The sequence below is a fragment of the Enoplosus armatus genome, chromosome 20 (genome assembly GCF_043641665.1).
Source record: "Enoplosus armatus isolate fEnoArm2 chromosome 20, fEnoArm2.hap1, whole genome shotgun sequence".
NCBI classification, from domain to species: Eukaryota; Metazoa; Chordata; class Actinopteri; order Centrarchiformes; family Enoplosidae; genus Enoplosus; species Enoplosus armatus.
The window spans coordinates 16,081,461-16,107,391 of record NC_092199.1 but is presented as its reverse complement, the minus strand read 5'-3'; the positions used below and the strand labels follow the sequence as shown (position 1 = coordinate 16,107,391).

At 43.1% G+C, this 25,931-nt stretch overlaps 1 protein-coding gene and 1 long non-coding RNA gene across 2 annotated transcripts; both read right to left on the bottom strand.

Annotated features, from left to right (window-relative positions):
- Positions 1-3,380: 3,380 nt before the first annotated feature.
- On the bottom strand, positions 3,381-17,169 carry vstm4b (V-set and transmembrane domain containing 4b). The gene is made up of 8 exons (XM_070927530.1): positions 17,118-17,169; positions 14,314-14,721; positions 5,877-5,930; positions 5,485-5,592; positions 5,287-5,320; positions 5,057-5,181; positions 4,205-4,269; positions 3,381-3,506 (listed from the first exon to the last, which is right to left on the bottom strand). The coding sequence occupies exons 1-8, from the start codon at positions 17,167-17,169 to the stop codon at positions 3,381-3,383; spliced, it is 972 nt and encodes a 323-aa protein (XP_070783631.1).
- A 3,140-nt stretch (positions 17,170-20,309) lies between these two features.
- On the bottom strand, positions 20,310-21,122 carry LOC139303825 (uncharacterized). Its single transcript, XR_011598985.1, has 3 exons — positions 21,013-21,122; positions 20,849-20,874; positions 20,310-20,725 (listed from the first exon to the last, which is right to left on the bottom strand). It is a non-coding gene; the product is annotated as an uncharacterized lncRNA (long non-coding RNA).
- Between the last annotated feature and the right edge of the window lie 4,809 nt (positions 21,123-25,931).

Sequence of the window (25,931 nt, the reverse complement as noted above, 5' to 3'; positions counted from 1 at the left end):
TTACTTCTTTCTCTCCTATTTAATCCCCCCCTGTGCTCCTTACACCTCCCTCCTTTTCTTTTTCAACAATCCCACCCACTTTTATTTACCTTACTGATCATATTTTATTGCTACTGAACCACTTCCCTCCAAACCAAGTCATCTACTGACCTGTGTCTTTTTTGTCAACTCCATGTGTTTTCTTTGTGGGTGAGACATTTTTATAAGACCTCTGGAGTTCCTTTTGTCCCAAGCACAGAGCGAGCTTCCTCTCTCTCTCTCGTTCCCTTTCGAAAGTAATTTGGAGGCTGCAAGTAAACTAAAGCTAACATTTAAATCTATCCCCTCTCTCATTACAGCGCCTCCACCGCCACAAGAGTAGCTGACACCCATCCAGGCTGCTAACGGCTGCACCCCTCATGTCTCCTCTTTATGTCAACATGGATCTGAGCTATGATCACAGCACAGACATTGCTTTAAATGAAGATCACAGTCAGTTTCGTTGGAAATCTTGCTGTAGAGTTCAGGGCCCTAAGTGCAAATGCGCTTTAATCCAATCCATCAGATCAGTCAAAATATTGGTTGAACCAGGACCATACGTCTTTCATGGAGTTAATGGGGCATTGTACTAGCAGGGTCCAAGCCATATAACCTTAAAAACAACCATAAGTATATGAGCTTTCTTTGGCAAAGAGAAGAGCTTTTTAAACCCTCTGGAGATGCAGCCTGGTGTCAGTTAAATTAAATTTGTGCCTGACCGATAAATATCACACATTTCCATTTGAACATATAGGAAACCAACCCCATATTTGTCACGCTAAATCATTTCCACACAATACAATGCTGGTATAACCGCCATGCGCAATGCAGCCAATACAATCACTTGATGCGGGTGAAGAAATAAATACCTCAGAGAAGCTCAGCATGCTAACATGCTGTTTATTTACCATATTCACCATCCCAGTTTGGCATATTAGCAAACATTTGCTGTAATTATACTTCAGTCTGGACCAAAGTGATGTACCAGACAGACCAACATAGCCCTCCAAAGAGAGCTAAAAACATCTCTCCGGCAGCACACTGCTCGCATCCACTTTTATATTTATTTCACTTACTGAAACACACTGTACAGATGAAATGTACAAAATGAACAAGAGCAGAAATGCTGGAATGTAGATGAATGCAGAGGTCAGTGTGGGCAGAGAGAGGGAGAAGGGAGACAGCAAAGAGGGACAATTCACACACATGGTTCTAGTTAGTGGACTCCCATTAAGGACAATGTGGTCTGGAAGAAACTTTACATTTCACAGTTTAAGGGCATTTTTAAGACATTTCTGCCCACCACTGAAAGGTCTCTTTCAGTCATTTTATATATGGATAAGACACACTGTGCAAGTGAAATATACATAGGAGAACAACAATGGAAAATTGGAATGGTGGCAAATGGGTGTCAGTGGTGGTTTGAATTGAAATGTAAGCAGAGGAACACAGGAACCAGCAGCTTGCTGGACAATGGGTTATACCAAGGGTGTAGGTTGGATTTGGAAAGTGGTGGTGGGGACATAAATGTGGCAACAAAAAAAAAATTGGGATTTTGCTTTTCCTGGAATTCTGCACGATATATGTTGACAATATTTGTCTAGCTTTGGTCTTTCACATGGGATCAATTGTTTTTTTTTGTCCTCTGATACCTGCGCCGACGACCACTGAGTGATACCGCGGTCAGAGGTCAAATTATCCAGGGATTAAAGTTTAAAAAAAAGGAAAACAGATTTGTGTGTCAGAGCTTTGTTTTTTCCTTTTCATCTCACGATTTATCTGGTGACCATTCGGAGGGGGCTGTTGCATCTGTAACAATGACTAATAATCTAATAATGTAACATATACCAATATATCACTCACAGGGCCATAGTACTTTTACTTTTATACTTTGAGTGCATTGTGCTAATAATACTTCTGTACTTTTACTTGAGTAGGGTTTTGATTGATTGATTTTAATTGTAAGGAAGTACTTCCCCATGGATAACTTCACCTTAAGATAGTGGGAGTCTTGGGGGAAGGGAGGGATATGGAGCCTTTGTGTCTGGGTTTCAAGTTCACCGCTTAAAAAAACTCTCCTTTGCTTTTCTGTGCCTGACTCCAGAGGATCAGTAAATGGAAAAAGGGGCCTAAGCATTTTCACACTCCGATTCATGGAAAGTGAGAAAGCAAGGAGGCCGTGCGAAGGTATGCGGGATCACAGCTGATATGGCTTCGAGCTCTTATCTCATCTCAAAACAACAAAAATCACCTTCAGATTTGAAGTAAAACTACGACCTGCTCTGACGTGGAATAGTCCAAACACAGGTCTTAGTTCGTCCCCGTTTGTAGATCAGTTGTCACAACTGTCGGCAGCCTTTTGGATATTATAGTATGTGCCTTTGTGTGTTTGAACCTAGAAGGGCTTTTAGCCCACATGTAACTACTCCCTTGTATGTATGTATATGTTCGTGTGTGTGTCGCCCGTTAAGTTGATGTTGGCAGCAGATGAAAGGGCTTGCATGGTCTCACATACTTGCCTGAGGAATGGGGGGGGGGGGGGGGGGTCAGGGGGCTGATCGCCACTCAACTCTGCGGAGTTGTGGTCATTATAAACTGCAGACTGAACACAGATGTTGTGAGGACGATAATGCTGGGAACACACTAGGAAGTAAATCACATCTGAAAATGCATTGATTCACATCCATGACAACGGATGTCCTTAATTTACTTCGTCTCGCCTTCATAAATCTGCTTACTCTAGAGTAGGTTTCCCACAATTCCCTCTGTTAAGTGAGTTTAACCGGCTGACTTAAGAAATGTCACAAACATAAGGACGTCACAGGATATGTACCAACACATAGAACCTTCATTGCCAACGTCCAGAATAATGTGTACTTCTGAATTTAAAGGAATAGTGCGACATGGAAGTATGGATTGGCAGCTTAACCTGGTTTTCTCCAAAAGTTCAAAAACACCGCTCACTAGTTTCTTGTTTGTTTCGTCCATACGCACACTGAAGTGTAAAAACGTCCATTTCCGGTTTTAAAAGTCATGTTAGTTGGCTAGTGACCCCTAAATCTGACCCCGAGAGGAGAGGGAGGAAGACAGAAAACTCCATAACATCCAGTATACAAAACATTTCCTTTTGCATCTTGGCCTCACAAAAGGAAGTTTTATATATATATATATATATATATATATATATTAAAAAAACATATAAAATCACATGTACAATAATTGTGAGCCATTACACATTTGGCCCTTCACAAACCATTTGAATACAAAATAATACAGACTATAAATAGACAACACTTTTTACACAAGGCACAGTTACTAGTGGTGTGTGTGTGTGTGTGTGTGTGTGTGTGTGTGTGTTTCTCTCATAGCTGCTGCTCTCCAAACAGTATCTGAGCATAGACAGTGCCGCTACACGATGCCTTGGCTTCCGGAATTGGCTTCACCAGATCCAGCTCTGCGTAGGTCAGATTCTCCTCCACTATCTTCGGCTGGGGGTGGGGGTGGGGGTGGGGGTGGGGTGGAGATTGAGGAGAAAGGGTGCAGGGGGATATAATGATGGGGGGGAGGGAGATGGCAAAGGGAGGGAAGTGGTATCGGTGATTAGAAAACGGGAACTCCATCATGAATCCTAAACTCAAGCTGCCTTGTCAGTATATGAATGCTGACAAGACAAAACTGCATCCTAAACAGCTTCTAAGCTTCCGTGTCCTCTCGCCTCTCGCCTTCCCCCTCCGTTTCCTTCTGCTTTACCACGCTGGTCTGGTAAATGTGAGCAGGCGTCACCTCACAGGATTCCTCGGTTGAGGTCGCCAAAATCCAGTGACCTCTTGCCGCTTTATGTGCCAGTAAAACTCCCAAGTTGCCACAGAGCCGAAATTATAAAATTAAACCTGGGTTATGTGGCACATTTTATGACATCTTCACGTGTTCACAGGCATTCCTGTCACATTTTGGTTGCTCCCCATTATTCTTTGCACAACAACAATGGTAGGCTGTCTCTACGAATGCATTGAAAGTTTTAGGCAACGGGTACCAATGCATGCGTATAGCTGGAAAGTGATGTCTGCCACACATATGTAGATTACACATGAGAAAAGGATGGCTGGGCAGATTTTTGATTATTTGGCAACAACAAAGAGCTACGATGAAAGTAAACTATGTATAAAAGGGCATGCATAGCACTTACCAGCACTACTTTCCGTGGCTGTGGTTTTAAAAGTTTGGGTTTCCGTGTTTTGTCTCCAATGGGAGCTGCAGGGGCAAAACAAACGTTGGTGGTTTTGCAGAGATCTGTTTAGCAAATATGATGCATATATTTATGTGTGCAACAAGAACCAGACCCCGCCCTCAAAAACTACAAACCTGACATGCGCTCACCTTCACATGGAGTTTAACAGGAAACGTTTCAAGGCCCTTACTGGTGTTAATATCTGGTTTGTTTCATATGTGTAAAAGTGTAAAAAAACAAGCGTATGTGCTGTTTCTCCAGTTCTTGGAGTGTCCGCTGGTTGCCTGGCAACAGTCGAAAAAGTACAACAGCAAACTGACATTTTTACACAGGCTTTTTGTACTGATGAGAGATGTGAATGCTAATGAACGCTAAGTTGCTTGATGCACTGTTTGCCCACACATTCCCCATAATGACTTTTTACAGTGACATCATGTAAAATGCTGTGTTCACAGGTTGTTCCGCTGCCCCCAAGTGGCCAAAAACACAAAAATAGCTTAATTCTGCTTTAAAAAATGTACGTCAGCTGCACCAAACAGCAACACACAGCGAGGTCAGCCTTGAGACGCCCCCCAAACAGCAGCATTTCCTTGTCAACACAGTTCCCACTCAAGTTTTAAAACATTGACAGTGAGTTGGGAGGAAATTTAGGGATTCGGGAGCTCTACCACAACATGATGACTACGGAGACTGTACTGAACTCAAAATAACTTGTGTCTTTTGCTTTCAGTGAAAAAAACCTGAACCAAACCAAAAATGTAGCTAAGTCAACATGTTTTAGACATCACTGCAGGTGTGAATCTTGTTCACCTTTTGCTGGTATCTCGGGTGGTATCTCCTCTTGGTAGTCTCTGCTCCTTTTCTTCCTGTACCTCCTCTCCTTCTTAGGCAGAGCAGGGGACACACTGACCACACTGGTGACCGTCTCTCCTGAGCTGGATTGGGACCAGATCAGCGGAGGTTCAGTGCACTTCAGAACATTTGAGTGTTTGCTAGCTTAATGGCTATGTGTTAGGCTGCGTCGCCCCTGAAAATCTTACCTGTTCTGAGGGCTTTTTACCAAGTGGTAATTATCTGCAGAGATAAAACACATTTAACTGGGGCGGAGACAAAGATTATTGTACTTTATTATTGTAAAGAAAAACATGGAGAGAATAGAAACAGGAAAACAGAGAAAGTGGAGACAGATTGCCAAAGGTCAAAGGTCAGTGGAGAGCTGTCTTGATGTTGCCGCTAACCTTTTAACCTCTGCTTCCTCTGTATGTACTGGCAGGTTACCGTCACCGTGAACATGCACATGCACAGCAGACCCACTGAGCAGATCAGCACTGCACACAGGTACACGTCTGAAACACAAAAACACACACACACACACACACACACACACACACACACACACACACACACACATTAGTCCGACAGTGCATCAGCCTCGTGCCTATTGCTTGACTCTACACAGAAATCTGAAGGGAAAAATGAAGTACATGTTTTGCTGAGCTATTTAAGGCACTGTACTATATCCTTTGGGTTGGGCTATTTTTTGCCTGCCAAGGACTATACAGTGCCAGTCCACACACACACACACACACACACACACACACACTGAAACACAAAAAATGTGACAGCTTACCTTCAAACAAGCTCCACAAGCTTTCTTTGGCCTTGGTGGCCGGTAGGACATGCACTACATGGAGAAAGAGAGAGAGAGAGAGAGAGAGAGAGAGAGAGAGAGAGAGAGGAGAAGCATGTGAAGTCCGGAGTCATCACTGTGGCCTCCCTGCCGCCTGATTACATGCTGGCTTGGGTTTAAATAAAGCTAATTGTAGGAAGACAAGGAGCCGAGGTTGGCCTCCTCCCTGCCTGATCCTGTCTCTGAGTCACTGTCCAGAGGACTCAATCTTAACCTCTGCTGGATGAAAAAAAGGATAAATGGCTTATTAACTCAGACGTTAAAGTAAACAGAGGGTTTAGAGTTATGCATCATCGTCAACTTTTACCTCCACATCCACCCGCGCTCTGGACGTCACCGTCATCTTTCACCTTCATAACAAACTGTTGTGGTAAAACAACCTGTGGCCAACACGAACATCAAGGTGTTGTGAGGAACATTGGGATCCCAGCCCGTTTGGTCTAGAGACGGTCGAACAGTTTGAATTCGAAAACGCAGGTTCCCTGTTAAGTCAAATTCTCGGCCTGAGACAGATGCTGAAATGTTGGCAGCACAGCAGCTGGTTAGCTAACTAGTGTTGTCATGAAAAACAATAAGACACCGCAAACGTTGGAAAACCACATATCCAGCCCTAATTGACATTTGTGAGGACGCCTCGATCGCAAAGCCCGGCCCATATCAGTTATAGAGCCGTGGACATTGCAGTAAAGTGGTGTGCGCCGTAGCCATTAGGCTACCAGGGCGCTCTGGAGCAATGGGTCCTCGACTTGAGGCAGAAGGAGACAAGAGAAGGCTTTTCATTTTCAGTTGGTGACCGTTGATGTGTGGCCAGTTTAAATGACTGTCGCTGGCTGATTTCATCAGATGTAGCTAGGTAGCTAATCAACGTTAGCTCCATGAGTTTGGCTGGAAACTCTGTCTCTGGGTGACTTTTTAAAGTCTTAGCTGGCTCGAATAAAACAATATAACCCTGCAAAAGGTATTAAATATGCATTTGATGGAGACATACATGATATTTGATGACCCGGTTGTTATGATGCAGAACAGACTTAAGCTTAAAGCGAAAAATGTAGCATCCTCACCAGTTAATGATCACAAAGTCTATTAGCTCTAGTATTACAGTAGAGTGTTATTAGGAACAATTTCATATCAAACTGCTTAACGGCCCTGCCATGCCTTATTATGGTTGCTAAGCACTGACATATGGATGTGTGGGCATCCCAGCATAGAGTAGAGAACTGTTACACCCCCCCCCCAAAAAAATCAAATATGATCGAAGGCCTGTGAATGCAGCCTTAATCTGTGTAATGAGAATCCCAGCTACGTGCCGCTTGTGTCCAAAATGGCTGAGAAAATATGCTTCCCATACTCGACCTGAAATCTCGCCCCACACACTCACTCATTTCCCCACCCCATCTGACCACAGTAGTCTTAACACCGCTATACTCTTGCTGAGCTGGTGGTAGGAAGCTTGTGAAGCGACACCCACCGGGGCATCTTGAAATACCCCAAACCGCCAGCAGCCGACGACAGGCAGGCCCGTCACGCCGGCTGGAGACTTTCCCACAGGCAAGACCGGCTGTGCCGCGAGCTGACTGACTGACACACTTGCTGCGTCGGATGATTCCAAAACGTGTCTACACAATAGGGGCTATTACGTGATCCTGCATTAGTACTCCAGACAATTCTCTCCACAGTAAAACCAGTACAGAAACCTAACTGAACACTTAGTTCGACCTCCCAGTCACAACTTGGGGGAAAAATTAGATTCGATTTACAGCCAGTGCCATAAAACCGCGTGGAACAGCCGAAGCATGAATTAAAAACCGTCAGACATCACATAAATCGGTGGGATCTTTACTGCAAAGCCTGTGATTCTGAGAAAACTGAGATCAAATCCTAGAAAAGAGCTTCTTCAAAATGCTGCCCCATGCTTATACCTCTTCAGTCAAACTACTCATCTTCTTACAGGATAACATGTATTAAAACTAAATGTCACTACAAGGCCAGTAATAACAGGGTACCCCTTCGGGAAATGAAAAACACTAAGCAGCGGTGTTAGCATTTCCCCCAACCCTGTGTCAATTGCTCACACTCTTACATTAGTCTGCATTCGTGTTGATATCAACGACGGAAGAGCTGAATGTTGCTTAGAGCTCCAATAAGATCCCTCTCTGCGGTTAATATGGCTCTCCGTTTTTTCAAAGCCTGAAAACAATTGAATCCTGGGAAGATACCTTTGGATTCGGTCCCCATCTGTGAAACCACTACCCTACACTGACCATATGTGACCTACATTCTGCTGTTTGGAATCAATTAATCATGAATCCTTATTAAAGGCAAGATAGACAAAACAGAACTTAAGACCTGGCTGTGGAGTATTACTTTTGTAAATGTGAGTAGGTTTGCAGTTTAAATGGTTTGGGACTGTTCTAAATCTAAGCCTGTGCAGCAACAGAGTCAATACCTTTCATACCTGGGGAGTCGTTTTTACTCGCTAGGCTATAGATTTGTCAAATAGCCTGGTCTGCTCTCCAAGTAGGAGTTGGCAGCAAATGTCAACCAGCACAAGAGAAATAAAAGTGTTTAATACCACGTATCTCAACTTACTTCACAAAAACCACAAAAGCTATTTCCTGTACATATACACAACACAGATCAGATAGTTTGGAAAGGATATCAAAAGGCAAACTGAACCTCAGTGAACACTGGGAGTAAAATGCCTCTATTCGCTTCCAGCAGGTGGCTTTAACAATGAACTCGTGGTGTTGCAATGACTCATCAGTGGTCCAGTGTAGTTTGGCTCTTATGTTTATGTTTTATATGACAACACCATCCCTTTTCATAAAGCCCCTGTTATAGACAACAGCACCGCCTGTAAAACTACAGCAAATACATTGGAGCATGGCACCAACGCTGACTCAGCGTAGGCTGCACAGTTTCTGGGTGAAATATCATTTAAAACAGACTTTCTTCCCACTTGTGTAAAATGGCAGAAGATGTACCCGCCCTTCCTTCACAGTAAATCACTCACAGCGTAAATCTCGACAACATCTATGACGTTTATGGTGTGTTTTTTGCCTCGGGTTCTGTGTAGCTCTGTCAGTGCGGCAGCTGTACATGTTGGAATAATCATTAAAGGGATAAATCTGGTGTACTGTATGCCATAAAACTGGCTTTTATCCTCATCTATTAAAAGGTCTTCTTCAACTTTTGAATGGCTGAAGACTACAGTGGAAACACTGAAACAAACTGCTTTTTGTTCATCGGAGCCACAGAGTTGCATTCACTTGCTGACTTGTATTCCGGATTTGTGGCTCTTTTTTTTTTGTGCCCCAACAAACGCGACACTGTAAACATCAATACACAGATGTGGACTGGAGTGAATAATGATCCTCTGTGTCTTCACCATCTACGGAGTCAGTCATTGCTCTAATTTACTGTATTGTAAATGACTGGAGATGAAGTACACAGCGACGTTGTGTGTCTTAGCAAAACTTTGAATAAACTACCCTTTAACTTCCTGTTGTCTCTTTGCATCTTTTCTTCTCAGACTCAGTACATTTGCTCACTGTGTCCCTATTATGGCGGTAAACATGGACCTATTTTCTTGGCTTCTTATTCACATGTCTCTTTCTTATGCCACTTTTAGATTTTTCAACAGAGATGCTTGTGACCCCAGCACTGCGATTATTCTGATTTTCATTTGTCCTTGTGAAGCTGCCAATAGAACACCCAGAGTTCCCTGTTCTTACTATACTTAACCCCAGACCACATCCGTGTGCCGTGTACCCCTTGTTAACTCGCAGTCGCCCACATGTGTTATAGAAATACCTACGAGTTCAGTTTGTTTGTGCCAAGAGGAGGCTGTGTCCACACAGTTTTTCTACCAAAACCTTCTGACCTCTCTGGATTTGTTTATTATAGCAGTAGGAAGTAGAGTAATGGGAGTTTTGTGTGTGGGAACACCTGGTCACCGAATGTTATCCCACCGCAGGGAATTCCATCAGTTTGACGTCACAAAGGTACACATGAAGTCTCAGTCATCATGTGAAGTGGAGCAACGGTCCCAGAGGGGCTTTAACCCCTCAGATGTGTGACTGATGTTTATCATAGCTGTCAACTGTGTGGATACTGAGGAGAAACACCACTGCCTGCTGGTCTGGTGCAGTTTCCCAGTGTTGTTAGAGCCACTTTGGCCAGTCCACTACAATTATCCAACCTAGATCCGGACGGCGTATTTCAAAGTGTTTGGTGTTAAGAACTCATAATCCAAATGTTGCCAAAACTGAATAGTTTGCCTTTGAGTCCATTTTTGTTTTCTTGAATTCCTCAAATTTATAAGCAGCAATTTACCAGGCAGGAAGGGTCTATTACTATTCAGTTGCATTATGGGAAAAGTAGGATCCACAATTTTTGGAGCTAAAATCACACAAGTCAGAATATCTCGGGGCTGTGCTGCTTCGATTTTTACCTTTATTCTGTCTCTCTTTATGGAGTACAACACTAAATTCAGTACGCCTTTAAAACATATGTATTATTATTAATATCTATTCACAAGCATTAAGGTCCCCATATGTAACAGAAATTGTAAGCACGTGCATATGGGGAAAACAGAGGCTACAATCAATTTTGAAATATAAGCAGAAAAATCCATATATAACCAGTGTAATTTCCACTGTAACCCCCCCCCCCCCCTCCCCCAGGTATTCTGGGCCTCCTCTGACTCCTGTGTAATGACAAATAAATGATGTAGTTTTATTTTCTACGTGTATTGCCATTCATGTCATGATTGCAGTATTCACGCAAAAATGTTGCCGTAGGCTTTTTTTTATTAATATCTCTGAAACCACAGTGGACGGGCGCTTCCTCGGATGAAAATAGCTCTCCACATCCTTGACCACGAAAGGTTAAGAGCCAGACACGAGCCAGCTGCCCACAGGACTGTCGCTGCAGACAAACATTCGAACTTTACCTTCCTCAGCACAACTATCTCTTGTTCCATTTCTGCTGAGTCTCTCTGGACTCTGGTCTGTTCTACTTTTGGGAGGGAAACTCCATGTCAGGGCCAATGTCAACAGCTCTTGGTAGGGACTGCGTGTCTACCCGGGCCCAGACTTGGCTGTGGACACCCCGAAAGTCACAGCCTGTAGGAACGCTTCCATGGAAAATGTGGTGAGCAAGGTCTACTGTTGTTGAACACTGACAGTACTACAGCAAGGAGCATGAACAAGATGAGCCGTCTTTCGATTGTTGCAAGGATGAAACTTTGAGATGCACTCATTCTTTAGAGAAACCGCTCAAATAAACGCCTCTGCAACTGCTCTCTGCTGATCTGTGATGTGACACAATACCGACTAGACCTACAGCCATGACAAAAAGCACACATAAAGAGGCATATTTCCAGTCTGTTACGAGTAAATAAAAGGAAATGTGGGTAGTCAGCATTAGCATCACCACTAACAAAAGCCCAACCTTCATTAACAAAAGCAAACCCAGTACTGCCCTCTCCTGTCGACTGACAAATGTAGACACAGGACAAAGCCGCTTAACCCCTCGCCTGAATTGTGACTGTCTGATCATTAGCTTAGCAACCGTAACTTGGCACGGCAGGCCAATCGAGCTCTGGATTTGACTGCGTGGGGCTTTAGCAAGAATGATTCTTAGCATTTAAAGATAAAGAGCGTGGTGCCTTTTTATTCTAGCCTTCCAAAACCAAAATTACAAAAGCAACAGAGTGTGTTTATGTGCTCAAACGCAAGCTGCAAATGTTAGCATGCCTGGCTAACTGGCCTCTACCTACAGTAGGAACATCACTGAATGACTACATTAGTTTGTGGGGTTACAGGCTACGTTACAAAACATTTTTTGTTTGACGAACACATCCATCATAGTGTTTCCCCACTGAGTGGAAGCTAGTCCTGGATGCTATCAGAGTTCAGGCTAACGTTAGCAGCCTGAACTTTAAGTTTAAAGTAAAAATATGCTGTTTCAAAATATGAACATGTATGTAAGCTATGAATCCAAACAGCAATACGTCAGAATGATATAACAGTGTGTTTATCCTTATCATACTTGCGGCTCTGACTGAGAGGAGGTTAGTCTAGTGTCATAATACTGGGACTAACCAGCTCCACACTGCGAGACAAGAACAATGCCGACCTTTTGCCTAGGACACACAGCTCTACCTCAATCTTTTAGCTCAATATAGCCATCAAGAGCACATTTAAGACCCCTTTCACAAGATTTTCATTTGAAAACGAGTTGGCTGGAAACACTAGAAAGTCACCCATGGAGCTAAGCTAGGTAGCTAAAAAGTTATTATAGAATATTATTATAAATAATTAAAATAATTGTGTGGTAAATCTGCCCTTATTATCATTGTAAATTACATATTTTGCAAGGACAGAAAGCTTGATAGGCGTAACAAATAGTAACTAAGGGGGGGGGGGGGGGGGGCTTAGTGAACAGTCAATTAGCACCGAAGTTGGAGACAAAAATCTCCTTGTGTCTGCTGGTGAACATGAGCATTGCATTAAAAATCTGACAGCAATGACAAAGCTTTTACAGTGTGTTTGTGGTTTTATGAAAGTGTAGGGATTTCTGGTACCAGCGGATTCGTCATCCATTCCGCTGTGTGAACGTCTCATGTGCCATTGAAACCTCGCGCTCTCTCTGCTCTTCATCCAACACCATCAAGCCGCAACTTATTGCGATGGAGGATCCTTTTATCTCCAGACGTGCGCCTAACCAATGACACCCCCCCCCCCCAATCAAAAGCAGGACTGCGCTTTATGCTCGGCAAACCCACTTCACCGCCTCTTCAGCCAGATGAATTACATCATCCAGTTGTGGTCAGAGGAAATGCTACTACTGGAGACACAGAACTGCACCCCTTTGACAAATTGCTTTTCTGCTATCTTCAGTGTACTGTTGTCACAATTTAAACTTATTTGGGGCTCCTCTTTAGGTCTTTAAGCCTATGAACCTTTGAACATGATCCCATTTGGAGGCATTTGACACAGAGTTTTTGACAAGAGTTGTTACGCCCCTTCTCTCTCCTTCAGATTCAGTCATATTTTTGAGGTTTAAATTACTGAGAGAGAGACAGAGTTAACAGGGCATCCATACTCTTTTTCAGAAACGTCCAACGAAAGCCTCAAACTGTTCTAATGCGTTCTCAGCTGGGAGCTGCTCAGCAGCACTCACAGTTCTGTGCTGCTGGCCATGAGAGATCTCTGCAGACAAACCTGGCATCTGTGTAAAACGTTTTGCGGCCTTACTATTATCAAAACAGCATTTGTCATTGCTTCTGTTGTGGTCGCACAAATAGCTGTCAAGTCTCCGCCCTGCACCATCAAACGCAGTGATGTCATCCTGTGAGAAACTGGGCCACAGCTACTGGTTTTTCCCACCAAGAATCGTTGCAACCTAAAGAAGAGGCTCCCCGCCTTTTTCTGGCTCAAGACCCCAGTTTTCCGTAACTCCGCTTATTTAAAACAAAGACATTTCTTTGGAATCGGATACTTTCCAAATGACAGACAGGAATTTTAATGAAAAGTTATTTTGATTTTGACAATATGATTGAGTTACAGTTTAGACTATGCTCCTTAGTCCTTAACCACAACAGGTTGAGGCTGATATTCACTTGAACTCACCATGTCTAAAAGGTACGAGGTACAGTCGAGAGTACGCATCTCAGTTCATCTCTCACGTCTAGGCTGGACCAGAACTTTGGTTTTCTCTACTAAATCCAGCTTAACACAAGTGCTTGCAACTAAATGGGTCAATCGCCCAAACCTTTTGCTAACTTGCTAGCTTAGCACACATCACCTTTGCTACAATACAACTGCACTGTACTGCCATGCCGAGTCAGTATGCAGTCATGTGAAGGGAGGTTATGCTACATAATTCAATTATTTTATTTTCTAATCTAAATCTGTCTCATCTAATCTATGAAACTGGATAAATTAACTTAATATTTACCTTTTTAAAAATGTATTTCGATTTTTATTCACTTTCCTGCGACCCTGTTTGCATATTGGACAGCCCTATGTGGCGTTTCCGACTCCAAGGTTGGGAGAGGATCTTCTAATAGTTAAAGAAGCTATTTAGTAACACATACAATAAGGACAAGTTATGTTAATGAACCAGATATCTGTGAACTAATCATTCGATTTTTGTGTTACCTCAAGTGGTCCAACATACTGAGTGGTTGATTGTCATTTTTGTTTCATTTAGCTTAGTATTGAATCACATTTTGGCCTAAATTTGGCTAGATACACGGCCATGTTTGGTTTGTGCACATTAGAGCACCCATGTCCTGCCCTTCCATTGGTCTGAACCACTCTATCCCGGCTTAGTCATTAGGCACAGACAATAAGTCCTAAGCCCTCACCTCTGAGCTCAGTAGCGGCGGTGCAGTTCGTTGAGGCCTTCCAGCGGTCCTGGTGCTTTTTAAACTCCTGCACCCGGCACATGTAGAGCCCCCGGTCCCCCTCGGACACATTCAAGATCAGCAGGTCAAAGATCTTGCCCTGCTTCACCACCGTCAGCTTCAGTTTGGGCCACGGGAAGCTCTTGGTGTAGTTGCCATAGAAACGGGCCTTCCTCATGTTGACGCGGGCGATGAGGAGCTCGTCCTCCGTCCGGTCTGTGCCCGCCGGCAGGAAGGTCCATTTCACCACCGGCAGAGCAGCGTTGCGGCGCCGCTGGGACACAACGCAGGAGAGTGTGATGTTTTGACCCTCCTGGGCCACCGTGAAGGGGGAAGGGGTGATGGTGACGTTGATGGCCAAACACAAATCTGGAGAAGCAACATTTATACAGGTTATTTCAGAATCTGAAACTAGTGCAGAATACTTGTTATTTAGTTGTTCTAATGTAAAAGTCACAGAGTTGGCAGAGAGAAGTTCATCTTGAGACTAAAACGTTGAGACTTGCATGTCTCTTTCCAGACCTCTTCAGAAGTGAGGGGGTTATATCAATGCTGCTTTTTCTCTAATGTTAGCAGCCACGTTTCGACCAGTATCATTAGTTCCTTTTTATTAGAGGAGTGACCAAAGAAAAGACTTGATCCGTCCCGTCCATTGTACCCACAATTTGAGTTGCCTCCCTCAGGAAGGCGCTTCAGAGATGTGTTTGATGACCGTGTCGCAACATTTCCACATCGTGGACGGTAACGTTTCAAACCCAAAATGTAAGAACACATTTTTCTTCATTTTTTCAATGTTTACTCGTTTGCAGTTGGTGAAAGGCTTTTCTGCCAGAAAGCCTTGAAGGAAAACTTCTCCCACATGCACGACGCGCACAGTGAAGAAGCACCGTGTACAAATCTCATTGTTTCCAACTAAACAAATAGGGGGGAAAAAATGTTCCCATTGTTTAGTGTTTTACTGTGGACAGAGAATGACCAGAAGACACTAGTCTGGCCTCAAGTCATTTTCTAATGTTAATGGGAAATTCTGATTCATGCACCTTAGTGTCATCCGACAAACATGCGTAAAGACATATGGACTATGCAACTCTAAATAAGAGGGGAAATAAGGCTTCAAAGACGAAATATTAATATAATAATACACTTCATATGTTCAAATAGTAATAGAATGACAGTCATTTAATTTGAGGCATTTAGTGAACAGCCAGTGGCACATTTACTTAGCTTATTATTTCAAGCCTCAAGACTAAGTTCTGAAATAAGTTTAAATGTGATGATGTGGAATTTTAAATTGATTCAACTTTGAAACGGAACCTAATCTAATAAACGTTAAATGAGAGAATATTAGTTGATTTCATTAAATGTTGATTGGAAAATTACAGACATTATGACATTATGAGGTACATAGCAGATTTTAGGGGTTTTCATAGCAATACTAAAATCATAGTTTAAACTCCTGACTCCTGACCTTGGAAACTGCAGTTGACAAAAACAATCTCTACCCAGGGTCCCCTTCCTCGCTTGCTCGGGAGCTTTTTGACCGCATCACAGACGGCCTTTAACGGCAGCTGACGTTTGCTCAGTTTTCATGAAACTGGAGATGTTCTTGTCATTATCTCAGTTTTGTCAGCTACTTTTTTTTCGGGGTCAAGAACGATCTGTATCGTTGCTACCGTTTAACCTTTTGGCCAACATGGACGAGGCGCCCCTAAGAGTGCTCGGAGTCATGTCAAGTCAAAGATAGGTTGTATACGGCGTCGGATGTGTGTCAAATGTGCGGGTAAAGAAATTATTGATACACTCTTTAAGGCAAATTACTTAACAATGAACAAGAATGTAAGAGAAAGTTTCCTCTCAGATTTTCCCAGAAATAGAAGAAATACGCATGAACTCGGGGGATGGGAGCCCTTTCAACTTCCAAAACCACAGCTAAGTTGAAATATGGTATGCATTAAAAGTGTCTAACGCCTGCCTGCCGGACTGACTTGAACGTCTCTTTATCATCAAAGCAGCGTGAAAGAACAACAATCAGCATAACAAATAGTCAAACTTCAAATGACAGCTACACATCACATCTGAAAACTCCTCTGACGGGTTCATTGTGGCTCAACAGTCTTCCTCCAGGTCACGCTGACAGCCGCGTTGTTTTTGGCAACGTGACGACATACGTTGGATGAATGCTGAGGAGCAAACTTTACTGCTGCATGTGCTGCGTGACCGTATATATCACACATCTGTTTTTTTCCACCAACCTTGGGCAATTTCGAAATCCACACTTTCCACGACACGCAGGCGTCTTGCTGTCAGAAAGCCAGTTTTACAGTTTTGTCTTTGTCATTTAGCTTTGAGTGGCAGAACAAAACAAGGAAAATGGCAGGAAAGTGTTGATTGTAATCATCAGTTTTTTTGACTGAACATCACTGAAATCACCATAAATGTACGTAGAAGCGAAAGTGTTTTCCTTTCAAACACTCGCAGGAAAAACCCTCTCATCCCTGCAAACGAGTGCAGGCTTTGATAAACTTGTCATTGTCTTGCCAGCGTACCCTGCAATCTTACTTGGAACTTTGTTTATGTCAGCAGAGCCTGGACAGTATCTGAAGACGTCTTAGATTTTCCTACGTCTCCCCTCGCCCACCACCCCAACATCCTCTCTGGTTCTCAGATGTTTTCTGCGAAAGCTTTTTTTTTTCTGAAAAATAGTGGAAACACTTTTCGTCTCCACCGCATCCACTCTGGTGTGAAGCAAAACAAACTTTTCCTACCTCCAAGCAGCGCTCGAGTCAGGAGAGCGAAGACCACGGAGGAGATCTTCATTTTCCACGGCTGCAGCCTCCATAAACTCCCAGTTGAATGCCTCTGAAGAAGAGAAGCCCCAGGTTTCCCTCCTTCTCCTCCTCCTCCTGTTCTTCGTCTTCTCTTTTTTTTCCCCCAGCCGAGGAGTGTAATATGAAACACTGGACGCTCTGTTTCTGCTCAGAACCTCCCTCAGCCCCCCCCCCCCCCCCCCCCTCCCCTGTCACACACACAGTGAAAACACATTTGGCAGGCTCACGTGCCCACACACAAACATGGATGCACGTGCACGCAGGGCAGACAGGTGAGCATGTGCGAGGACACACACGCACACACACGTCTGCTTCTGGCGAGTGAGTGGGAAATGTAATTTCCTGTGCAGGATGGAGGGTGTGTGTGTGTGTGTGTGAGTGTGTGGGGGGGGGTGTTGTTGAGATTGACGCCGAGCAAATCACACTTCCAGCTGTGGAGGACAGCAGGCACAGACCAAAGTCAGGGCTTTTATTTTGGAACCCACGCACACACATGCTGACAAAGAGGGAGGAGGGGTTGCAGTCTGTGTTTGTGTGTGGGCATCTCTGTGGCCAATGAAATGATGGAGAAGAACGTTTTATGTGCATTAATTCTGCATTTAAAGTTACTCACTTATCCCAGAGTTTCCTCTTGTCTGGTGGCTCATCCTGCTTTCAAAATTGGTCCTCAAACCCCCACATTAGTTCAGATAGTTAGTGTCCGCGTATGTCTGTCTGCATCTACCTCCCCTCATCTCATGTAACAGGATCCCACAGTGAATCTTTGTGCAGCAGTCTGTCGGCTCAGGGGTTTTGGGGCAGTTTGCTGGCTTTTATCAAACCTCAGAGAGCAGCGCTGCGGAGATCTGGGACACTTTTGATTTCCAGATAATAAAGGGGACGGCCTGCGGGGCCTCGTGAGTGCTTCTAGTCCGGCGACAGTTTGGCAAACATGGCTGTTCCCCCGACAAAGGAGTCGCCACTTCACCAAAGCTCTGTAAGCTTCAGCACTGTGGCTTAGGATTCACCAAATTAGGGCTCTAAACACAGTGTAGGAGTCCTTGCTCATGCATTTTTCCTGCTTATTATGAATTCTGCAGACAGCTCTTTCCTTAGTTGTACATCAGAAATCATATGTACAGTGTGTCTAGCGCACAATTGTTTTTATCAGAGCTTATGAGAGCAGAGTTTGTGGGCTGGAAAACCAAAACAATGAGCTAAAAGAGGCTAAATATAGCCATTGAGCAGACATGGAGCAACATCAGCATTCATTTGGGGTCATGTTTGTGTCCACCTCATGAATGTAAGACCATATTTACTTTCCTATTAGCTCTGTTTTGGTCTTCACTAACTCCTGAGGGAAATGTTTGGCTCTTTAGCTGCTAAATTCTCCACTATGTTCACCAGCTAGTTGCTAACTGTGTCTGTCTGCCGTTTGGTACTGAGGAGGTAGTGCACAGTGGGTTCATCAGAGCTTTTTAACAGGAAACAGCTGTGTGCTGCGGCTGGAAACGAGACTATTAAGAGCTGTGAGACCAAAACAGTAATGTTGGGGGAGTGTAAAACCAAAACAATGAGCTGAAAGACACTAAAATGCCCAGTAGAGCTGAGAGAAACTGCTGAGTTGGATGATAATGCCCTGTAGGTTCAACACTACATGCAACCCCTTTCACATAACACACAGTCATTTGATCCATTGTTCATATAAAAATATTGATTATAGCAGCTTTAACAACTCTTGACAATGGAGCCGAAATGTAACATTAGCTTAGCAAGCAGGCAGTAAACAGCAGCTGGGATGAATAGATAGGTGAAGTAACAGCTCGAATCACTCATGTTCTCGCAACGTTTTTTCTGTGCAATGTCCTACATCTACAAATAGATTTTTCATCTGGAGGAAAGTGCAGCAGTAGTTCATCGACTGTGCAGTAAACAGTATGACCTCAACAATTACTACATCTGTTAGTCATTATTCTGTGTTTGCATATAGGGTTACCAGGGTATTAGAGAGGATTTTTTCATTGGTTCTTCCTCATCCATCTCTGGGCTGGGGGAGGCAGTCTCACAAACTTGGCAGTGGTCTCAGACTCCTGATTAGGGTGATATAGATCATATTGTATGGAGTCGAAACAGTGCCAAAACACCATCTATAGCCTGAGCACTGAACGTGCTTGCAGTAAGTGCAACCGTACGATGAGTTTAAATTTCTAGATGAACAACATGACAAGACACCAACCATGGCAGACATTTTTGACTTAGAAAATTTGACTATAAAGATTTATACATTTATATTAATATACGTTTATATTAAACACATATTTATACAGTTTTAGATGCTTTCCAAAGGTTGAACTCCAGCTTTTAAGCCAACGTGGACAACTGCTGATATAGATCACATGTTATAATTGAAAGCTCCAGAACAGCTACCAAAGTGGCCTTGTGGTGAGATTGTCTCAACTGTTCAAATACTGTTTTTATATTAATAAATCAAACATTGAAAATGAGCTGTTTTGGCTACAAAGTGCGTGTTAGCTCCACCAGCACAGTTAGCATGTTAGCAATACATCTCAAAAAGTTACCCAAAGAAATATTTTGTTGGGAAAACAAATTTGGAAGACAAATAAGGAACATAAAATGTTATTGAAGTGTGAGCTGATATAGGCCATGCTAACAGAGACAAGCGATCTCTTTGAATACAGGAAGTGTGGGAAAGGGGCTATAAAAAGAGATCAGAGCTGAAATGAAGGTGCAGTGGAAAGGATTTTTTTTTATATCCGATAAATGGCACTTGAGAAAATTGCTTCATGAAACACATTTTCATTATCCGGATGTGATTAAATGTCCCATCAGTCATTTTTGTTAACGTTCTGACGCAAATGCAAGTAATCAAAGTGCAAAGAATTGTTTACAAGGCTCCTCTGGTGCTCAGATGTGAAACTGGACTTCAGTTAGTCTGAGGTGGGGTGTTTACTCTTGGAGGTAAATATCGCCCCCCTGTGGAAAATGCATGAAATGCTTATTAGTCCAGAAGCTTTCTGCTGAGTGGTGTTAAATAATCTGTGTGCAGTATGTGTGTCAGTGGAGCAATTGGGTCTTCCTAAGGGAGAGTGAAACGAAACACAAATACACCCACATGTTCAGGCTCTCAGACCTGGTTCAACACGACTCTCCAGACATTTATTAAGAAAACCATAGTGATACATGTTAATGGGGAACAATTACAAGAGGTAAAACAGATCTATGTTGATGTTTGTGCGACAAAACGTGAGGGCACGAGGGGGCCGCCTTGGTTGACCTCCCACCCAGATGCCACTTTTGCGGGGGTTCACATCGTCCGGCAAATCACCCCGCCTGACCTTTAACACTGCATGTCATTGGACACCGCTGACACGGAAGGTTGTGATTGGCTGAGAGGCCTCAGAGTGAGCGAGCGAGGCTGTGGCTGAGAGTAAATGAAGGTTATGGGGAACCTGTGGCTCTTCATACGAAACATGCTATCTCCAATTAACAAAATACAAGAAAGCTAGAAAGTGAACACAAAATATTTTAGGGTTCCGTCTTCATGTCTTCCACAAGTGTCATTAATGAAAACAGACACACACAAAAATAGATACATTCGTTTAGTGTTTAGTTTAGATTACTGTGTCAGTATTATAATCATGGAGCAGTCTTTAAGGTTAACGTCTTACCTCAGAAGTTCTCCCCATTCTACCATCTGTAGGGAAGAGCAGTCATGTTTATATTTCATACAAAGCACAGTGTCATATTTTCTCTAACTTCCTAACTTTCATGTGATTTAGATGTAAGAAATGGAAATGTAGAAGAATCTTTAGGAATGTATGTAGTATCGCACCTGTGGCGTTATCGCGGACGTGCTTCCTGATGATGCAGACCTTGACAATAATGAATCCAGCAGCAAAGAGCAGGCCGATCCCAGTGCCGATCAAAGCATACTTAATTTCTGGAAACAGCCAGCAAGATATCATACTGCACATCAACAAACACGATGCAATGTAGTATCTGTGACAGAACAGAACATCGGTTTGGGGGGATGCCAGCTTCATGTTCAGCCCTCCTGGCTCACTGAACATGAAAGGGCGGACGGGTGGGGGAATGTTTGATTTCACAACTTGTTTACTCAGTGGAAGATGGAGATCTCAGTCATGGTATCATGCTCCTTTCTGCAAATCGAATTGCGTCACTGGCGTTTGCAATTTGAATCCGGGACGTCTAGGAATCATCGAGGGGGTTACTGCTGGTCAACGTGAGTCAACACCCTCACGGGAGTTTGACGTCTTCGAGAAAAACACCGGCACGCAAATATCGCCATGGCAGAAGTTCTGCTCATGAAGCATTTTCACATTACAAACAGGAGTGACCTGGAAAATTGTGCAGCTGCTGACAGCTGACTGGATTCCAGCAGGGATTTCAGGTCAAGTTCAACATCAAGTGTAACAAGCACAAACACGTCATAGTGGGATATTATGGAACAGCAATAATTCCTGTTAAGATAGTATTTACAAGTGCTCTGATATTAGAGCTTTCTGACCAAATACCAGCTTTTGACAACAATGGACCCCATCTCATTTTGGGGGCTTTTTGCGACCCCATGTGGTGGTCTTGCCCCAAAAGGTTGAGGACCACTGATCTACTCAACATCAGTATTCTTTGGATTTGTCAGATACCTCATGCTGATGAAGACCTGACCTATCTGAGTGGCTAGATAACACCTAGGCTAAGTAATTAAATGTCTCTTTGTAATTTAGCCGAACTGAGCCTTTATGGTCGAAACTTCGCACCTCTAAATTGTTGTATGTTCAGTTGGTTCAGTAGTAGCCTGGTGACTCACCTAGTTTTTCTTCAGAGGCTCCATCTCCTCGCACGCTCGTCAGCAGGCACTCTGAAACAAATTGTTTTCAGGTCACAAAAACAGGCCATTCAGACAGACAGGAAGGAGGTATCACCACAGTGTTGTTGTTTGGATCAGATAAGGCCGAGCTCAGTGTCAAAACAGTTGCGCAATACTCAACAGTCATGAGGCGCGTTCATGCACAGTACTTTTTAAACACTGCCGGGGCAGTAGCAAAGTAAATGCCTTGCTCAAGGACACGTTGGCAGTAGTCACTGTTCCCGGCTTCAGGTTTTTCACCACTGAAGATATGAGCCATTCCGAAACAAGCATAGGTTAGAGAGGTTAACCCCTGATCTCTGACTCCTGCCTCAGATAACGTGCAGTAAATATCACATGTGTTTTAGACCTAGCCTGACATGTGCCGGCTGGTAGGCATGTTGACAGCGTGCCTTCCCTCACTTTCAACGAAGCACAAGCACTTTAAAACTCAAGTTCATTTATTTCAACATTACTAACAAGGTAACAAGCGAGTCACGCGAGAACAGAAAGACAGATTTTAGATCATAGAGATGTATAAAAAATGTATAAAGAACAAAATGTTGTATATCTAAAAAGTATTGAGAATGAATTGAGTTCATGGGAAATAGGATCTTAGTTTAGAGAAATGCAAATGACTACACAAACCGACCCTTTATTAGATATTAAAAACTGAATAGATGGGTCTTGAATGTGGGCTAAATTTTGAGATGGCACACAATTATCCAAACAGATGAAGCACAATGTTAAAATCCACATGTGAAAGTAAAATTCAGTCCAAAGCACTTACGTTACGGTGAAAAATAAAGGTGAACATTTAAATTACTCACTAAACTGTCCACTTAAGAGTGTAAACACGTCAGCTTGTCGTGAGCAATTGTGGCAATTACGTATTTAGATTCAAAGTCATAAACTGCCTCGGCTTGGTGCACGCAAGCCCCACATGATCATTATCATAGTAATTCTTGCCGAACCTTTACGGCTTTTGTGTAGCTGACATTTAATTTTCATTCAGATGTCAGAGAGGAGTGGGATTTTAAATTGAAGGCATGCAAGGGAAAATATAGGAAGGAAATATCCGATTTTATGAGTTGTTGCCAGGCACTCAGCAGTGGTCAGCTGCTCCTGTTCAGAGGCCAAAAGACAGTGGCGTGCTACTGTGGGCAGTAAGTTATGGCTGTAACTGAGACTGGAGCAGGGTGTTGCTGAAACAGTGCATACATGCTCAGCAAGCGGCTCTCTTCCATTTTAAAGCCACCAGTCGCATTCCTCTGGCAGCTCTGGGACCTGGCCTGTTGTTACTGTACGTGAGATCCTAAATGACAACCAAGGCAAACGCAGCTTCAGCAGAAATCAGCTCATCAATAAACAAGGGGGATTGTAGGATTTCATTTTATTTACGTGATCTTTTAGGGGCAGAAACACGCATTTCCCCTCAGGGACCGGTGCAAGAACAGGTCAGGCACCTTGCTGAAGGTCACAAGCTGGAGTTTAAAGTGTTGGCTGTTGCAGGGATTGAACCTGTGACTAGTCATGGGCCCATGTGTTATGTATCAGTCTATGGTAATTTCAGCTCAACGCGTCCTGAGTGTTGGGAGAGATAAAGTTTCCAGTGACCAGAGCGTGACCTCTTACATAATGTGTCATGTCCAGCAAGCAGAGCATGGAGAGTCTGAAAGCTCACTGCCCAAAGTCAAGATACAAATACGAGTCTTGCAGACAGACAATCATAATATCGCCTTAACATTGTTGTGCTTTGATGCAAAGCCTGAAACTGAAAGAAACACAAAAAATATTGAATTGAATGCATTGATTTGCCAAAGTTCAATAAATTATACTTCCCTACAAAGGCAAAAAAAATGTCCTTTTCCATTTAACTACTTTAAGAAAATAAACTTTAAGTAAATATGATTTAAATGTACCTGTTTTGTTGTGTGTCTGTCTGCTCTTAACCATTAATGGTCATGTTGAGAACAATATAATACATGAATTTATAATGTAATACATTTGAATATGTAATTTGAAAGCACCTTAACCACACCCAGTTGGCAGCTCCTGAGATCTAGGCTCCGATGCTAGTTAGCTTAGCAGGAGTTAGTTTCTTTGTTTCATAATGACGTTTATGTGAAATAATTAACTGAATTACCAAGATGTCATTTCATCAAAACTGGCTAATTTCTTAAGACAACAGCTGGGGGCGGGGGTTACTTTTGGCTTTAGCCAAGGCTAGTGTTGGCTATCTCATTAGCTAGCTTGTTTTAGCTATCTAGTTGGGCTGTCTCTCTGTGGCAGTGAAAGCACGGCAGTTTTTTTTTGAGGTCTGCTATATAGTTACTCTACTATAAATTTCACAGAAAGAATACATTTCAATGGAATAATATTTTCTTATTTGCTAAAACAGACACACATTTTCCATGTAGTTCTATGCTTTGCCTTCATAAGGCAGTTGGCCTTATATAACTAGCAACTGTCAGGAGGACCTTGCTGACATCCAACAGTCTTTGCCATCATCACTGTAAACAATCAAAAAGCTCACATGTCACTTTTGGACACTTTTGCTTATCACTGCGCAGAATGCTGTACTCACCCTGTCCAATTCACCACCAGAGCATGTGCCGTTATCACATCTCTCTAAGGCTGAGAAATATTATTTACTACAACAAACAGATGTTAATTGTACTCACCAGCGATGAGGAGAACCCTGATAACAGCTGACAAACACCCACACATCTGAAGTGCTCCCATCCCTCGTGGCGTTTCTGGACAATTTGCTGACTTGCTGAAGTGCTGAGAGTCTCTTTCTCACACATAGTGATGAGCAGTTTCCTGAGATTGTGGGTTTCAAAGCTTTGCTGATCGAAACGATTACGCATCAATCTGTCATAAAATGTCACGTGAGCTGCTACAATGCAAGGCCCCTTCACGTTTCTTGGGGTGAGTTGTTAAGCGTCAAAATGTGTTCTGATACCTTTTAAGATTTGTGTCTCTTTTTGTTTGTATCTCGTATGCATTTATATTTTCAATCACAGCACAAATCTAAGCGAGTATTACGTATTTTTCCATGTATATTCAGCTTGAGACCTCCATACTGGCGAGCAGCAGTAAGTGGTTGGCACTGACACTTGTTGACATAGATTTAGATGCAGGGTACGTATGTTGTTGGGTAGAAAGATTTGTGGGCCAGCCACAGCAGACATGATGCTCCTCAGATTTATTATTGCCAATAAAATACCATAAGTCAGAGTCTTGGCTCAAACTAGACTGGATCCAACTCAGTGGGTCCAGACTTGGTAAGATATGCCATGAAGTTGATAGTTTGTTTGGCAGTTGGTTTTCGACCATGTTTAACATCTTGACTTGTTCATGCGATGATGATGTAACTGTATTTTCAGGGCGTTAATCCTCTCCTCTGATTGGTCAGCCGCCTGCCATATCAGCCCTCAAGGGTATCAGTTATTGCAGTCCTGTCATCACTCCCCTCACACAAGGCAAATAACGGCTGGCGGTGTAATAAAGTTATGTTATGTTTGGAGAGGCAGGCTGCAGTCTGGGCTGTTTTTATATCTACAGCATCAAAAAATACATTTCTTCCAGACAGATCAAAACACGTTTGCTACCTCTGCATCACTGCCGAAAACAAAATCTATGGGGAAACACCTTTATCATCGTTAAAAACAACGCAACATCTGTGTTTCATTTCTAAGGTGACCTATTTGACACTTTCAGTTCACCATGCACAGGAAACGATAATTGAATGTGACATTTATTAGGAGTTTTTGCTGCCATGTGAAAATAATTCAGGCGCTCTTGTAATGCAAAAGATATCCATGAAACGCCGTGGCACCATCATAACACGGCGCCTTTGTGTAGACTAGTCTGCCCAC